The sequence below is a fragment of the Scophthalmus maximus genome, chromosome 9, assembly GCF_022379125.1.
Source record: "Scophthalmus maximus strain ysfricsl-2021 chromosome 9, ASM2237912v1, whole genome shotgun sequence".
In the NCBI taxonomy this organism is placed as follows: Eukaryota; Metazoa; Chordata; class Actinopteri; order Pleuronectiformes; family Scophthalmidae; genus Scophthalmus; species Scophthalmus maximus.
The window spans coordinates 18,428,050-18,447,217 of record NC_061523.1 but is presented as its reverse complement, the minus strand read 5'-3'; the positions used below and the strand labels follow the sequence as shown (position 1 = coordinate 18,447,217).

At 42.0% G+C, this 19,168-nt stretch overlaps 1 protein-coding gene and 1 long non-coding RNA gene across 3 annotated transcripts in view; one reads left to right on the top strand and one right to left on the bottom strand.

Annotated features, from left to right (window-relative positions):
* Positions 1–19,168, bottom strand: part of LOC118319421 — a 69,122-nt gene that overhangs the window by 10,883 nt on the left and 39,071 nt on the right. The gene's annotated exons all lie outside the window — the stretch shown is intronic.
* Positions 11,912–19,168, top strand: part of gfra4b (GDNF family receptor alpha 4b) — a 33,553-nt gene continuing 26,296 nt past the window's right edge. Inside the window, exon 1 of the mRNA XM_035649802.2 lies at positions 11,912–12,347. Coding sequence (XP_035505695.2) covers positions 12,305–12,347 — 43 coding nt within the window. The 5' untranslated portion in view covers positions 11,912–12,304. The remainder of the gene's footprint in view (positions 12,348–19,168) is intronic.

Sequence of the window (19,168 nt, the reverse complement as noted above, 5' to 3'; positions counted from 1 at the left end):
GACAAGATGTGTTTTACCTTTTAATGTACTCAGTCTCAGTTAGGTCGAATAGCTGCAGTTCACAGTGTGATGAATCTGCTTTTCATCACCGTATAGAACCGCACAGTGGTCAACACCTAAAGAGACAGATATCTCAAAGAAAGTTAAAAAAATAATAAATAAATATATATATATATATATGGAAACAGGTTTGGTTTTACAATTTAAACCCAGAGTTTGACATCCTGTTCAGTCCCTTATTCGTGTATAAAGATAAAAAAGGACGTGTGATCAACTCCATCCCAAAATGGCTAAACACACAACTGGCTCACTTTGAATATGATTTGGTTATGATAACTGATCGGATTGGTTCTGTTCCAGTCAGGCTCCAGCTGGAGCGTTTAGGATAAAGTCATGTAGTGTGTGATACGTAAAGATTATAATCTTAAAATTGGGACAAGCCTGAAGGCTAGAAGGACCCCACAAAAATCGAACAAAACACACATAAAGATTGTTACCACTATCAAGTGGTAACAAGTTTTTAGTCTTTCAATCAGGAAAGAGAATAAACTTCACGACGGAGTACAATACACTCGACAGGTAGACGATCCTGCAAATCCTGTGTGAATGCCAACGGTTTTTGTGGTTTCATACCACAACAAACATCAGAGCCAGCGGCAGCTTGCTCTGTTTATGTGCAGTGATATTTGCACGGAAAAGGCCAAAAAAAGGAGGAATGTGGGTGAGATCCAGGATGGAGCAGCAGGAGTCACATGGACTGCAGGAATCAGAGGTGATGGGACATGAAAATGACCTTGTCAAATGAAGCTTAGCTTCAGGTAAAGTTGTTGGCATGTTTCCCTTGGGCCACTCACAAACGATGCAGAGGTTAACAACGAAATCTTTGAAAAGGACAAATTACAGTTTGATCCCAAGTAGCAGCTCACCGCCAATCATGCTGCCACAGTCAAAGACCCGAGGAGCTCATCACTTCACCGGCTCGCACTCTGTTAAACATTTAGTTGAACAGGACATTTTTCATGAGCCGCATCATCCTGCACCACACACTCAATGTTTCTGCAACAAGGGAGCACTCATAACCCACTCCACATCTACTGCACATGAAGGAATCATAAAGAAAAGAAAAATAAAAGAAACATGTTGCTCTTTACTTTGAAACGCTAAATTAGGCCCAGGTAACAAGCCTCCAGAGAAATGAGTCTGCGGGGACACTGGAAGGCAAAGAAGGAATAAACAGTTCTACATTTCCTGTCTCTGAGAAGACGGAGTAAAGCCTTTTATATTGCAGTGATTTCCAGCTTAACTATGGAGTGAAGGCCCTGTGAGATCTGGGGACCTGGAGTAGGAGCAGTTATTTTTTAAAGCAGGAGGGGATGACATCTGCAGCAGATTGCCTTATTATTTATAACGCTTTGCTGCGCGTTATGTGAGAGGTTTTACAATGACAACTTATAAGAGAACCGCTGTGAAGAGAATTAAGTTAAAATCACGGCACAAATTCCCCTGTGACATTCATTGACAGGTCATTTATTTGTGTGTGACTTTTACTGTGTGTGCGGTGAAGGTGCTTCGGATTCATTTTACACTCTGAATTTTACAAAACAGAAGAGAAATGATTTAATCAGACACCATATCTTGATTGAGAAAGTAATGCAAGGCTCAAATCCTTCCTAGTTGATGATAATTCGAGAGAATTCCTCTCAGTATTTTGAAACCACGTACTGCACTAAAACAGAATATGTTCTGATATGCAGGACTGATCAACAGTTTGTCAAATACTGATTTTATTATTCGATGCTTCACAAAACTGACTTTCTAAGTGATCGTAAAAAAAAGTCAGTTCAGTCATGGTGTTTTGTTACAAAGAGCCAACAGGTTGCTCACTTTGACCCGCTCCACTGCACGCCTGAACCTTTCCTTGTCCAGGTCATCAAACTTAGCATGAAATCGTACCCTCAGCCATTTAAATACATACACAAAATCTTGATGATAGCGTTGTTTGGTGTGGTGCGCACCATTTTTTGTTTTTTTTAATAAATTTACAGAGCCGAGGCCTCGGCAGCTAGCGGAAGGTGAGGAAGAATCTTTCGCAGAATTTTTACAAAAATTGTAGTAGATTAAAATCGCTTACTGCCCCTTTAAAGCAACAGTAAGTAACAGTGGATCCTGGAGGACACTAAACAGATCTAAGAACCACGTATTGAACATGGTTTGGGGGTTTACACATTTTACACTGAGATGTTATTAAAGAGAAGTAATAATTGGTGCTCGGCATCTGGAATCAGTATTGAGGAGAAACGTGATCACGAATCCCGAATCCGCACTACACTGAACTCTGCCATCTTCTTCATCCATCATTCATTAAGTAACGGGATACAATGCACAAAGCATGGACTCCACCTTAGAGCACAGCACAGTGCAAAAAAATTCATGGAAACCTCCGGCTGTATGTGCAGTAAATGTGCACATAAGCAATGTGAGGTACTGTGAATAACCTATACAGCTGAATACTGCATGAGCCGGATCAAATGCCTTTGCCCACGGGGCCAAAAGAGTGTATCATCACCTGACACGTCCCATATGCCGACCGTACTACACCTGACACGTGAATGAAAGTACAGAATATTAATCATCACATATGGAGACTATGATTTAACTCACAACAGATCCCTTGTTCACAACCCTTCCCCAATAGGCAGATGATTCCCCGTCAACAGGATTCAACAAGTAGCATAATCACACCAACAAAGAATAAAGACCGCGACAGCTTTTCACAGTCGCACCCAGCCGCTAGTGCCGAACAGCTAATTTCATGAATAACCACTTGGACGGAAGCGGCGCTCGTTACGAATTGCAAATGCATTTTCCCGCTGGGGACAAGACCCCCCCGACTCCCTCACTCTGCAGCGTATTGAATCAACGCACGAGGTAAATTGTTACTTCAGCTTGTTTTTGACGAGAAAGGAAAACGAGAAAGAAATTTGTGCACTTCAGCGTCCTTTTGTATGTTAATGAAATGAAATGTATAGAATTTGCGAGTTAACTGCGAGATAACGGCCAAAGTAATGGGTGTCCACTTTAGACTGTTAGAAATAACTCTGCTGCTGGGCTGTTGACTTTACAACCAGTCTGGAAAACAGCAGCGGATCTCCCCTCTGACCTTCGGCCTCACCAGATTTCGACTTCTAATTTGGCTAATTGTGTTTTTCCCGAGGGAAACGCATACATTGCCGGCATGGACAGCATCAATGAAGAGGTGTCCGGGGTCAGGTCAATGTTAAAACATACCAAAGATGAAAAAAAAGGAACCTCATCTCTCACCGTCACACAACATTGTTACAGCTGCATGTTCACTGGAAACTCCATCTGTAAAGTTGCTTCATGAGAACACAGAGGTCCGAAGGGGGAAGGGACTGTCCACAAATCTCTCAGGTTGTCCGACTGTCCATCTCCCGGAACACAGGCCCTTTCACACTATCTTAAAATGCCTTTTTTTTTATGCTTCAAGTCTGCTTTCTCAGGAATCAGACATTTGCAATGTGCTGCTTCAGCAATGCAGTCAGTGTAGATGTCGGTTAACAAGGCGAGGTTGGTCGCTTAGTCCCTCCGCTCTAACCACTTTGGTCTGGCTACATGTGAGGGGTAGCAGGGTCTCTCTCTCTCTGGGGGACACTTGGTTTTAGATTTTCAGGCTTCTGTTACCCCTAACCCTGTGCGCACTAATTACCTAAACATAGCTGCTTAATTAGACGTAACATAAAGCCCAGGTTGCGTACGACAGCCCTGGTACCGTGAACATATACGCAGCCCTTTAATAGGTTGGGAAAGCTTGGAATTTACTTAATGTATCCGACAGCCACTTAGAACTGACCAAGGCTTCATATAGCTGTCAAACCTCGTTCTCATCTACTACTGTCCAAGAGCTGAACCTGCACCACAGTCAGGCTACACTCTACACTCAGACTAAACAGGTCAGGTCCTGTTATACTGCTTTGTTACACAAGGTAAAGCCAGAGCCTTTCAGCATGGACCCGCTCTCAGCTCCGATCTGTGAAATGTGTGTCGTGATGCCAGCATGATATTCGAGCTTCTCCCGCTGTTGCTCTCTTCTCTTTTTTTCGGGGCTTTTTTGGTCGAGCACATTTTGGATTGGGTTTAATTATCTGCATTTCGATTCATGTGACAAATTTTGGACGGGAAAACATGAAGTATTAATAACAAAGGCACAACCTTTGTTCAAGGAACTGGCATTGTTTTTCACCAGCTGTTTTCACTAGAGCCCGACTGATATGGATTTTTGGGGGCCGATGCCGATATCGAAATTTGGGAGGACAAGGTTCCCGATACCGATACATTGGCCGATATATATATTTTTAAAATCTGTCAATGATTCCTACGATGTCGTTATCAAACCTTTATGACAAAGACATGTAATTGAGGCTTGATATTTTAGTTTAACCATGAACTTTATCATGAATAACTACAAATTGAGAATACAAATACAACCAGAACTTATAACAAACATTTATTTTACATAAAATGTAAACATAAATGCACATTTAAAGGCTCAAACCAGTTGGCCGATAATATCGGTCAGGCTCTTGAAATATCGTCCGATACCGACTCGCTCGCTTAGAATCTTCTGGAGATGTCGCTTCTGTACTCTCACATGTTCTCATTCGGACATTATCTGGACATTTTTGCAAGGGGGGCTGATAGTACCCGAAAATGCCCGGAGCAACATGTGCTTCCTCACATCCAACCCCTCCGGAAAAGTTCAGGAAAACGTCCGGACTCATTGTCTGAAAGCAACTACTCTGGCCACCTCCTTAAACAAGCTCTTCAAGATCATTGGGATTTAGCCTGATAAGCTGCAACGAGTTCTTTGACACACAACTCGATATTACACAAGGCAGGACGCTGATCAGATAAACCTGTGGGCCACGAGCTCAGATTGACCACAGTATGCACATTTTAATTGAGCCACACAAGTTTCACTTAACAGCACGCCGCCATCGATGCTCTGCAGCTCGGCCAAATCAATGTCCAAGAACGTGAACAAAGCGATGTAACAATAACAAGGCGTCAGTCGGTAGGGGCGGCTGAAGGGAGAGCCAGTGACGACAAACACTAAAATGCAGCGGATCAGGTCTCATAACAATACAGGTATGCAGCGCCTAACATTGAGCACCAGCCTGGAGTCGGACCCTGGAAGTCTGCGATGATAGAACTGGACAAATGGGGCAAAAAAGTAGTAGCCCAGACCACAGCTGCAGAGGTCCCTGCCATTGTTAAATCCTGGAGACTGAAAGGCTATTTTTATTCTAATAAGGGGAACAAAGAAGGCTTTGCCGTGAAAAACCGCAGAAGAAAACAATTACGTCAAATCCACGATGTTACCTGATGTACAACTTCCCACACATCATTTCTATCTTTAACGTTGCATTGTTGCGCAGACGTCGTCCTCATTCAAGCGATTTTTCCAGGATCCGCTCATGAGCAGTGAACAAAAAAAAAGAAAAAAGGGAAAAGATTATGACTTAAGTATTTGGAGAAAAAAGCACTAAAAGCCGAAAATATTTCAGCTTCGAGCAGAGACTGCCACAAACTTGTCTCCGGCGGCGGCGGCGCCTCGCAGCAACATCTGCTCACTGCTCCCAGCGTAGAAAGACGTCGTGTGGTGAACAGCATAAATTCTCATCAAAATGTCAGAGAGAGGAACCAAATAGCCATTTCTAAACACACCGAAATCTGCAGACACACACTTGCGCTCACCCACACATAGTTCGGTGTGCGCGTACTCACATTCACAAAATCCCAGGAGATGAGTTATGGATCTTAAAGCGCGGAGCTGTTGATCCAGGTGCCATCTGATTATTTTTGGCCACCAGGAGTGTCGGGAAATCCGTGATAGATGCTCTCGGATAACCTCATCACCTCCCTAAACCTACCACAGAGATAGATAGCCCCTCCTGGAGAAAAAGAAAAGGGGAAGAAGAAAGAACTCATGAATTTAACATCCGTCAAAGCCAGCGTAGCCTGAACTTCTCGCTCTTTTCCTTTGAAGTCTCGACTAATCTGTAATTACTAAAGTGAAACGTGAGGCCAAAGAAAAAGGGAATGTGTTTCGAGACGGAGAATAGACCCCAGTGAAAACTAGTCAGGAGCAGATACATGTGTCCGACAGTCTGCTGTTGAAGAAAAGAGAGAAAACACAAACAGCCCCCACCCTTATGTCTGCGTTGGTGCTGCAGCATGTGGTGCCACTCTCCGCTGTGCACGCCGTTAGACACACTATCATCGCCGTCCTTTCAACATTCAAAATTAGGTTTAGGACACCACCAGCATACACCCGCCGGGCAGTGACGTAACCTTCCACACAGTGCGCGAGAGACACCCGCCATCTGTTGTAGTGCGAGGTAACGGAGAGTCGGCGTCTGGGCGACCGGCCGCCACGCAGTCTCGCCCCATTTTGAGCACTGCTCCGTTTGGAACGGCACCGGCGGTGAAACGCGCGTCTCGGCCTGCCGTGACCACGCGCCGCAAAACCTCCCCGCGCGCTTGACAGACTCTGGAAGCCCTCTTTTGTTTTGTTTTTTTCCCCGCCACACACCGGAGACGACGGGGTAGATTTTCCCGTCTGACATTTAAAAAAGAAAGTTCACCGGCAACACTGGCTGTCCTGCAGGAATTAAAGCTTCATCACACCACGTTGAGCCTCTTCAAATATTCAACAACGAGACAGTGACAAAACAGGTTGTTTGAGTTGGTCTGTCCCACATCGACCCGCTGGGCTGTTAGACAGCGAAAGAAAGTTTTTGGGTGTTCAGTTGCTTTGTGGTTTTTTTCTTTGTGTTCTTTTGTCGTTGCGTAGTGATTTGTCGTTGTGTTTTGTCCTGGTTTTTTTTTGATTTTCCATTCTTTTCTTATTTGTCGTTATGTTTTGCAAATTGTCTTTATTTAGTGTTTTTTGTCCATTGTGTCTTCTTATGTCGTGTTTTTTGATGTGCTGTTGTTAACTTATTTGTCATTAAGTTTTTTGATGTTCGGTGTCTTTGTGTTTTTTTCGTTGTGTGTTCTTTTTTGTCGTTATGTAGTGATTTGTCGTTGTGATTTTCATTTGCCATTGTTGTCTTATTTGTTGTTGTTTTTGGTTGTTCACTGATTTTCCATTGTTTTCTCTAATACGTTTTGCAAATTGTTATTGTCTAGTGATTTGCCATTGTGTCCTCTTATGTCGTGTTTTGTAATTTGCTGTTGTGTTTTGGGATTTGCCATCACGCGTTCCCATTTTGTCCTTGTGATTTGAGCTTCAGGGCCACCGTAAGAAAGAGAAAGAGGAAGTTCCCCCCCCAAGGTTCACCCAGAACAACTACCACTCTGTTCGCAATCAGGAACAGACATGACGTCACCGTCCTGGGACCAGAATGTAAGCACGGCCTCCTTTTTGGTCAACTCTGAATGTTTGTAGGTGTGGAATGAAGCCCTGAGACACATGCCACCAGACTCATTACGGCTCAATGCAACATGAACTCTCTTCTTCATCACCAACCTAATGGTCTTCATTAAAAGGAGAGAGATGTCCTTGTGGTTATTCGTCTGTCTTTGCAAGCAATCAGAGATGTCTGAAATATGACGACAAAGATCAGAGAATAAGATTTATGGGGTTATATGCTTATACAATTATTTCCTGCTGCAGACTTGTTCTGCTGAAACCCAGCGCCCCCAGAGAGACCATGTTTTTCTGTGGTTGTCACATGAGTGGCAGACGCAGGAGAGTGGCACCACGCACAGCCCGATACAAAACTTCTCAACGTGGGCAGTTTAAAAAACACCATTAAAATGAGGACTTTATGTTTACTCTGATGGATTATCCATCCGGGGAAATGTCCAAGTCTGTGAAACTTGTTTACCGAAAGAACAAATGGCAGCTAATGGCTTCTGAAAGAAAGACAGACAGCTCTGATATCTTAAATGATGGTAACAAGCACAGAGGAGAAACAGGACAACCGCCACATAATTAAAACGCTTCACCTGATTAGACCCCCACTGAGGTTTGTGTGGGTGTACACAGACTGCTTTGATTGACATCTCCCTGAGTCTGCTGTTTTGTGCAAAAGTCAAGGCAGGACAATGAACAACTTTATCATTATCAACCCCTGGTTACACCGGAAAGTAGCACAGTCATGTTTATCCATGTGCGCGTGTGATACAGCTGCTGGTAGAAGCTTGGTGATGTGTTAACTACTCACAGGGCAAATTGGGGAATGTTCGAGCTACTGAGTCACATTATGGTTTGTTTTTTATTACATTGTGACCTGTTACAGTCGGACAAGTAGCACAAGTTTGCTACAGGTCAACAGACTGAATTTGTAAGTTCATAAAAGTCGATGCAAAAAAATTCTGCATAATTACTTTTCTGCCCCCAAAGCCAATCTTTTTGCAAATTTCTAAAATATCTATTGCAATTCAATCAATTTTGATGCATAGTGTCACTGTATTGAATGGGCAATGAAAGGTTTTTCAATTGCTACTCTGCCAACGTTTGCATTACCAATCTACAAATACATATTTCCATCACTTCTATCAGAAGTTGGGCTGCCACTAGCGATTATTTTCATAATCGATTCATCTGTAGATTATTTCCATGATTAATCGATTAGTTGTTTGGTCCATAAAATGTCATCAAGTGGTGAAAAACATCAATCGTGTTTCCCAAAACTCCAAGACGATCTTTTCTTTTGTCCACACACAAAAGATATTTAGTTTACTGTCACAGAGGAGCAAAGTAACCAGATAATATTCATATTTAAGAAATCAGAGAATTTCGACTTTTGCTTTCATAAAAACTACCGATTAATCGATTATCAAAATAGTTGGTGATTAATTTAGTAGTCCATTACTAATCGATTAATCGATTAACTGTTGCAGCTCTAATCAGAAGAGACAAGGGATTATAAACTCTTGTCTTGCAACAATGGCTAAATAGCGCTTGGCAAGTGACCGTCACCACCACCTGCTCCCAGCGATAGCTAGCACAAGGTTCATTTACACAGCCAGGTGTATTAAATAATAATAATAGTAAAGATGGATGAACTCCATTTAGCTGCGTGAGTGTAGAGATATGTCATTGTGCATGCTAGATCACTGGCATGGCTTACTGAGACACTTTGTTGTGAGGGAGCCATCATTATGTTGTAAGGTGCATTTGTGCATTTCCTACTATGTCAAGCCAGAATGTCTGCCGATCCCTTTGAACGAGGTATTTCGTGCCCTCACATAAATCCCAGCATGGGCCCCCCAACTTCAACCTGAGTGAGGTCTCATAAGGCAAAAATTAATGAAAGATCTTGTGTGGCTGTGCCAACAGTGTGCAGGAGCTTTGAAATATCCCAGAACAAGACAAAAAAAAGAAAATCCCCCAGACAAACAACCCCCCCCCAAAAAAAAAGAAATGGGCATGCATCAAATGGGACAAATGTACTTTGAACAAAGGGAAATGAGGTCATTCTGCTTGGGTTCATCATGCAGAAGTCTGCATTTGGCAAAGACTACTGCTGTAAAATGTTAAAGCTGTTCAAGCCGCTCTTCATCACCCAGTTCAGTATCTGACACAATAACTAATCTCTCATTAATGTTGTGCCTGTCCCCGTTGCTCCAACTCACTGAGATAGGAAATCAATGTACCTTTGCCTGAAGCAACAGCTGAGAGTTGTCCATCTTCCATGTTTTAACAGCACCTGCTCTCCATATCGACAGATTGTTACAGAAGTCAGAGATCCTCAACCTATCGACAGTAACTTACTCAGATGAAGAAAAAAAAGCATTTCACGACAGCAGGCACTGGCTCAAGAGACTGATACATTTCTACGGGATAAATCACAGCTGAGGTGATTGACATCACGTCAGGTTCGCGTTAGTCAATTTGCGGGTTATGAAAGACAAACCCCTCTGCACCCACAATCCATTGGGAGGGAGCCAAAGACTTTAATGGTTACGAGGAGAATAAACATTTTCCCTCTAATTCTCCCCAAACCGTTGTCGGGGATTTTTTCTTTCTTTGCAGAATTTTAATGTTGATTTGAATTACAAATGCGGAAGCGCATTGCAAATATTTACTTTACCAGAAGATCCCCATGGCACTGAGTTGCTCTTTAAAGATTCATAAAGCATTTTTCTGAGCTCATCTCCCAACGTTTAAGTACTCCAACTCCCAAGAGAGATGGCTAATGTATTGTTTCAAACATTCTCATTGCAAGCTTGTTAGGGAGTCAAAATTATCGCTGAGGCGTAAAGACGCTTTACAGTTACCGTCATTCCAATCTGAGGCCTCAGCAAAACAAACAAACAAACAAAAAAACACCACAACTAAACAACCATGGCTTTTAAACAAATGCTTGAATTAATATTATTGCCAGCTCATGTAAGTCCAGTGAAAGGCTGCAGTCAGGCAGCCATGAATGGCAGCAAAGATAACACAAGCAGGCTCTTCAGAGGACTTGTTTCTGTCTTCGGCACACAACTGGATCATCCTTGTGGACCCAAGGGTTGCTTTACAGATACAAACACACATACAGTAAAGCACACACACTGAGTCCGGCTGATCCAACACAGTGACCCTTTGTTATCTGCTCCTCACCAGCTTTGTTTGCATGGATCATCTGGAAACTCCATTTGTTGTTGCCGTTTTGGAGACATGCTAAAAGGGTGAGTCAACAAACCTCCAAAAGCACATCCTGGCCCACTGATGTTCTCTGCTGAACCATAAAATGAACAGATGGTGTGAACATTGTTTTCTTAACGCAGAAGAATCAATAACTGCCCGTTTCGAAACAGTGGACGGCTCAGAGAACGGGGCTTTGAGGCTCTGGTAGTCGGTTGTGACCAGAAACTGGAGTCACTTTCTTGTTGTTTTTTGTTGTTTTTTTCTATGAGAACTAAAGAAAAAACCTGTCACAGTTTCTGAACACTACAATGTTCTTTTTTATCCAAAATATTTTAGGGAGACTTCCACCTACACGCAGGATCTCCAAGTGACTTTGGGTGTCTCGCCACCCAAAGCTGTCTGACTTAAGAAGGGACCAACTGCCAGTATGTATTTCGTGGTGTAACCATTTAGAGGTGAGCTGTCGACATGAATTTGGACCGCGTTCGTTCAACCTTTGTGCACAGAAAACTAAAAATGAAACGGGATTCTGGTTGAGAGAGCGTCCAAAAATCGGCCTCTACTGAGCTGTGATTTCTTGAATTGATATATACTGAAAAGTGCAATGCCCTGAACTTGACTCGACAGTAACTCTCAGCCTCAGGCCTGTAACCTATTTGATCGTGACTTTCGCATTACAGGAGCCGTAATAAATTGTGCAAGTTTTTTTTTTTTTTTGGTGACTCGGGGTCAGGACCAGAAATGTAGACACACATGAACCAAATGAAGGTTGTCAGCGCCACTGTATATCCTCAACTTCAGCTCAAAGCCACAGAATTTTTTCTTGCTGCTTTTATTATCAACGTCTTAGAACATCTTTTGCTGTACAAGAATACTGAATGACAAGCGTTAGATCTTTAGGCTGATGGTTGAGAACATGGGAAATGGGAATAAATGAAAAGGCAAGTTTTTATCTCACAAAGGACTTTTTTTTCTTCACTGGGATTTTACACATGATTTAACAATAAAGAAACGCGCACGATGTTCATCATAAAATGGTTTCAAGATGCAACAACCATTATAAACTTCCTAACACAGACTATGAGTCCCTGCAGGAAAATTCATAATAAGGTTTCTAACCTCGTGTCACACTTTATTGGCGGTGCAGAAGCACAGAGCATGTAACCAGGTGGTTTAATGTCCTCCCCCTGCACAAACAGTTCTCCCTCCCTCCCTCCCTCCCTCCCTCTTCCCGGCAGCACTCAGCATCTCTCCAGCAGCGGACCTCGAGGACTTGTGAGACCCCATCGACGCGCAACAGACGGGGCTCACTTCACGCACGTGCAGCGGGACCGTACAGTGCGCCGGGGCAACTTTGACGCACGTCGTTACGCACGGCGCCGGCTTTTTGCGCAAAAGCGCGACTGTGACGCCGTCTTGGAATAAACTAAGGGGATTCTAAGCAAATTAAAAGACAGCCACAACAGGCTCAATAGACGGTTTAAGGATTTTTGTTTTTCTCTCCCCACCAGAGATTATCGCCCTTGTGTCAATGATGACCCCCACATGCAGAACGGGACTCCCTCCTCTCGCCGTGTAATCGCACAGCTGTACTTGTAGAACCGACGCCTGTTACCTGACTCCTCGTTTCACGCAGAGATGGATCTGTGGGGAGTTTATCTGTTCCATCTCTTAACTTTGGGTGAGTAAAGACTCGTCTTAGATTGTAAATTCATCCAACCAGATCCAATGAGTTCGTCCGTCGCTGCTTCCTTTGGCATTCTGCCATATGAGTCTGTAGGTTATATCATGTGACAGCTGACAAATGCTATATTTCAAACATGAACGTTGAAAAAAAATACAGTTTTGTATATTTTTTTATTAGTCAGTAATAACTCAAGGGCGCGGATTTCCAGTTTAAAACTGTCCGAGTTGTACCACACACTCTGTGTGTGTGTGTGTGTGTGTGGGGGCTGTATAATGAGCTTACATGCTTAAATGTATGCGTGTGTGTGTGTGTGTGTGTGTGTTATAAAAACGCCGTTTTATCTTCTGCATGTGTGTGGTTAATGTATTCGGCTTCCAGGTTACGCATTTCAATTCACTGCAGTGGGCTGTATCCCATGTCCACGTTTCATTTATATTCATATTATAAATGTTTTCATCATAAAACATTCATCACATAGTGATACTCAGCATGTATATATATATATATTTACCTCAGCACATTACCTACACCATAATCTCAGCCATTTACCTATACTACATGAATTCAAAGTTCCACAGCAGCTTCGTTGTGGATTCTAGTAAAGCCTCTCAGTAAATTGACCATCCTCAGCCAGCAGTACATCTGTCACTGCAGCGAGTGTCACCGAGCCGCCTCCTCTCCACGTAATTGAACGAAGCTTGAATATTGATTTTTTTTTTTGGTGTGTATGTGGCAACTATCCACAGTCTTGTGAGCGGAGAGCTGCGTGTTGTCAGCTCTCAATGTCTCTCTGTCACTATACACAAATGTGTCAATTTGCATCATGCCGCCACACGAGCTGTGGCAAACATCAATATAGCCAGTACTGACCGGGACAACGGGTCATCACGTTGATTGGGACCAGCTCTCCTGCTTAACAAGGGCAGGGATATGCATTGCATATTACCTCTATTCATTATTAATATCATCCTCTTTGGAGGTCTTCATTGGTTGAAATGAAAGGAGACGCCAGTGAGCTATGCTGAATAGAAAGGAAAACAGTTTGCATTTTAAAAATCTGCTTTTTTTCTCTCCGTCGTGACCTTTGGCAGTGGCTGGCGTTTATTTGGAACAATTTGGCTCATAATGAGACAGTGATGTTCGCCAGCCATATGCAGAAAAAGAACCCCAAAACAAAACAGAAAAACTCTCCAGGCTATTTTTCTGCAAACCTGCATATTTAAAGAAATTACTGATGAAATACCTTTTGTTCTCAACATCACAGTTTCAGAAGGTTTAGATGTTGATTCTATGGCCTCTTCAGTGATCTCAACAAATGAATTAGTGAAGACCAAACTGCGAAAAGGTCAGAAACTATGGGCTGTTCGGATGACTCAACGCCATTTATGCAGCATTCTGCGCAGATTCTGTGACATCCAACGCTCATATGGACACAAAAGCTTATAGCTCCCCCCTCTTTCAGCTCCCCTGACTGCTCCAGATACCTGCAAGCCAACTCTGGAGCTCTCAGGGCAAACATTAGGAGTCACATCTCAGCTGTGGAAAAAGTGGCCATCAAAAAGATGGCTTTTTTCTTTTTCTTTCTTTCTGTGATGCCTTTCTTTGTCGGGTGAAATCATGTCATAAAGAATCCCAAAAAAATCCCCTTCACTTTATCGTGCGCAATATTTGTGTAATGAACAAGTTCAGTTTACAAGGCTGTAAATCTTCATTTTATATTTGCAACTATCAGACAGTGAAGGGGTTTAAGGGCTTGTACTAAACGAAGGCACTCTTGTCTTCAAAATATCGAGTTTTATGGGTCCACGTGAATATCATAAATATCTAGTAATGAAAACTTTATAGCTGAAATAATTAGTCCATAAATAGATGGACAGAGATTTGTTTTTTCCAAGGAAAAATACGAAACGTCCACAGTGGATGATTTGCAGCTTTGCCTGTTGCAAACTAAACATCTTTGGATCTTTGATTGTTAGTCGGACAGAATGAGACTTGCAATGACGTCAACTTTGACTCCGAATGCGAACCGAACGGTATTTATGCCCCAAGCTCGTTGTATTGAGTCTGGCTCATTAGGCAGTTGTCTCTCTTGACACGTTGGTGTGAGTTGAGACGTGAACCTCGAGCAGGGATGATGTTCAGACCAGGGCTGCGGGTTCCTGATGAAGACATTCATCTCACTGAGGGTCAGCTTTATGCATTCACAGGAGCTGTGTGGGGTTCAAGCTGAATCCCCGTTGCCTCCACTGTTATGAAAAATAAAATGAATCCAAGGCAAGTAGTCGACTGTCCAAGCTTTGATCCTATCTGTGTGATAAATGTGCAGCGGGGCTCATTTTGACACACCCACACAGAAGTGGTATAGAATTAAGCACAATTGCTTAGTCCAAGTCTTTTTTTTCTTCAGTTAGATAAGCTTTTTTCTGCAGTATTAAATGGCAAAAGGTGCACCACAGTCACATCACGACCGTTTCATTTCAAGGTGCAAGTCCCAATTGTATTGCCAGGTGTTGGAGCTTGATATTAATGGGTTAAGATCTCCAGAGACGATCAAACTGGAAATGGTTGAAGTGAAAAACCACCAGCAGGTGACAAGGATATGTAAATTCGTCATGACGCTTCTAATAATTCTGATTATGGTCTGTCTAAGCTGTTTGGTTTGTCTTTAGATTTTTTATTTATTATACTATGCAAGATAACCTATTTTTAATCGCCCTCCTCCTGCTATTTAACTGCAACAGTGCCCAGCACCAGCCGGTGATCAAGCTATATTTTTTGATTTAATGGTTTTGACATTGTGGGATATGACCTGTGTCTTTAATGGAGACAGATAAGTACTGCCAGGCATGCTATTACCTAGCATATTGGCTCGCCTCTTGTAGTGGATTTGTCATGAATCTCATTTGAGGCGCAGGTAGCACCCAAGGTGAACAGACAACCCATCACATGTTCATGCTCTCCTCACGTGGCACAGCCAGGTCAGTTCTTTAACCCCAGTAAAACGGGGAGATGAGATAGTGCTGTGAGTTCTACCAAGACGTAAATACCACTGAACCACAGAAACGCCATGTATGACAGGATAATCCATTCATTAGATATGTATTTGAATATCAAACTTGCTTGTTGGTCAGGGTCAAGTGGCAACCTGCCATGACGTCACCCATTGGTCTGAGCTGCCTTTCTGAAGCCTTGAGTTTGGCACCAGACATTCAACTCATTGTACATTTGTTACTCTATAAAATGCTTTGTAAATCTAATGCCACAACTCACTTTCTGCGGCCATTTTTTTTAAAGGTATTTTTGTAACACAGCAGCAAACTTTCATGTCTGAGAGGAAAAAAAGGAATCAGGGTTTCATGGCACTTTGTTTTATGGGCCCTGCGGTCTCCAAATAAGTTCCAAGAGAGGAACAATTTAACTTTCTTTATTTCCTGGAGACTGTCCTCTAACAGAATATACACTTTGTTCTAGACCTCTGCATTGCCTTCCACGTCTCAGCGATTCCAATGACTCAAGTAACACAAAATGGCAACCGAGTCTGATTATCAGCGCTGAGAAAATGAAGTGTTCATTTAGTGCACTCTACACACTTCCCATTTAATTATGCTTTACTCAGTTTTTGGCAGTTCAGGTAAACACAAAAAATATAAAAGGAAATATACTTTCTGAGTCGTATTATTTACAGGTAAAAGCAGCCAGATCAAAAGAACATAAACCTTTAACTATACTAACAGTTGCCGGTTTATATTAATGAAGATAAACTTAATATAGCTGTCTCTATAATGAAATACAGCACTGGAGCCTCCTAATGATTATAAAGTCGAATCAACAGCAACTCTTGTTTCAAAATTGATTTCTGTCAATTTTCTTCTGTCAACAAATTCTGAAAATTAACAGCAGCTAATTATTTCTGATATATATACACACACAGGTCACTACTTTCTGAAGTATTTCCTTTCCTTCATTTCCTTTCATAACATTTTTAAAGAAACCTAGAACCTAAAATAGTGTCAGCAAAATCACTAATAATATTTATTAAAGTGTTACAGCGATTCTGTAGTTACATGAATCCCAATTTGGTCAATGAACACATAACATATAAAACCTTTTTGATCCTTTACATTTGAACAAAGTTATTGTTTGGACGAGGATCGGGGTTTTTTTTAAACATAATTTAAAAAATAAAACGCAGTGGTATGGATGTAGCCCCAGTCTCAGCGGTAAACTGTGAATCTTTACCTGAAGTACTCCTTGGATACGATGCAGTGAAACAGGCGAGGAAACTGATTATTAAATCTTAAGAGTCAGTGCTACATCTTATGAGCATCCTGGTTTACAGGAAATAAAACTCTACACAGGATACGCGTTTTCCATCTCAATCCTGTCAATACATTTGAGTAACATTCACTCACTGACGGATCTGAGGTTTAAAAGCTTTAGAGACAGAATGGCTGTTACACTTTTCCTGTGGGCCGCCTCGGTTCTCCAGCCAATGTCAGAGCCCTTAGAAATGTCTTTGTGTTCAGTTTAAAAAATCTGGCACTTCGCCATCGATCTCATATCAGTCAGTCTGACGGCTCTGACCTCTAATGGTGACTATATTCAATTTTCACAAGTAATTACCTGCGCGCGATATCAAACTACAACAACTTGAGACAGTACATAAAGTTTGGGGTGAAAGTGCTGCTCACAGTTGAAACGTCTGAAAGAGAGAGGCCAGCGGCGACGCTGTCAGAGTCTGCTGGGGCTGGGCTGATGCCAAAGACATGCCTCTGATCAGGTGTGATGTATGTGGGTGAAAAATAAATGAGTCCATGTTTAAAGCCCTAATCCATTACTTAGTGCCTCCAGATATATCACTGTTCACCGATTACAGTAGGTGTTTACATTTTGAGATTTATGTGATTGGAGGCATTCTGTCGGGAGGAGTGACCATTAACGCGAAAACAATTTGTGTTGTTGGAGGCTCAGTGGCTGCATGTGCAAATAAAAAATAGCATTGGAATTAAAATAGATGGTAGAACCTGTAAAAGAGCATTCTCCTTTCCAGACTTCCATCTATGTTTTGATATATTGTTCCTGACTTAAGATATATTTTATATTTCATAAATAATTATACCAAAAAGCATTTTCCTCTTGGATTACACGAGAAAAAATGCAAGAAAACATTGCAATGCAGGCCATGTAACAGTAACCACTGAAGACGCTTTTGGGCTTAAAAACCCCAACTGTACTTAAAATTGGAGGAACAATCTAGCTCGTGGTTAAATGTTTTGTCTCTGTGGTTGTAAATCAATCTTCCCAACAGTACATTCTGTTTTGTTTGATCAAAATGTTTTCTGTGAACTGCTGAGCAAGCAGTTTGGGTACCCCACTCTCACCTAGTTGCATCGTTGGATGATACGTTGTGGGGGTTTGGTGGGGGGAAATAATGCACAAGGGCGACCAATACAGACAGATGATGCCGTTATGATCCCTGGAGAGGCTTCAGGATTAACTCAGTGAAACGTGGGATGGACATACTAAATACTGTACCCATCCCCCCTTCTTTTGGCTGAGAAAACATTACCCTCAGTTGTCATCTCTCAGGTCAGAGTCTGATTATCTGTTTAATTTAAGAATGTGTCCTCTGTTGCACTGGTTGGTTATTGGTTATAGCTCAAGGACAGAAAAAAAAGAAGCATCTGTGATCATAATTCCTGACTAAAGTGACACTGATATCTCACAGATTCCTTTAATATACTTGACACTTTTTTTGAAAACCGATCACCAAGTTTAGACATAAAGGATGAAAACAATGCAGTACTGACAGTGAGTAGGGCGGAATCTCGCTCTCCTTTTAGGCCAGTTACGAAATTCAAAAGACGGCACTGAGGTCATAGACATACAGTGGCCTCCAAGGGCCAAACAAATACTCATTAGCTCAGTTTCTCAAAGTGGTTATCCAGAGAGAAAGACTGTTCCAGACAAGTAGGCACAGCCCCATTGTGACACAGTTTCAAATAGAGGGCTTAAGCTCCTCTCCCTGCATTCTTGCTGAATTTCTGGGACACACTAAATCTATTCGGGGTTGAGGGAAGTTTCATGAAGATAGATGCAAGACAAATCTTGGAAGAACATGCGGGACAAAGGTCCAGGAACATATTTCTTGGTCTCCCCTCTCCAGTTAGCTGCCTGTGAAATTAGTATTTTCATTTCCACAATAAGGCGAGTGGGTATAGGCGTAAGTTATTTTACTCGGATTCTGATTTTTTCATTGTTATATCAGCAACAACTTGCAAGACTGCAGTTTTTCTAGACTTTATTGAGATTCAGACAGGCTTAATCCTCTTAAAAATAATAAGATTGGCAGAAGTGTTTTTTATTTTATTTTGCATAAATATGAGTTTTCTCTCTTATTCCAATAAACCTTCAATCAATTTGTATTAATATACTGTGGTTTCTGTGTCCTCTTTGACTCGCTGGCATTAATAGCCAGAGTGCAGAGAGTGAAGTGACTTTTTGATGAACCAGTCATCTGTACTGTCTTCCAAATAGAGATGACAGCTGTTGATAATCTTTCCTTTTCCCCGTTCCAGTTTCCCTGTGGTAAAGAACCACTGTATCATACTGAGGTCAGCTTTATGGGCAGCATTGTGCAATAGTATATTCTACAGTAGCGGCACTAATTACTGCTCGAGTTCTACAGGCCTACGAAAATATTTGCATCTCATGGTTCTGTATAATTTCTCAAACTTAATTGTTTCCATAAACACGGGCCTATTACGTTACCTCATAGGTTTATCCAATGTGTTTGAGTCTGAAGCGATGTGAGC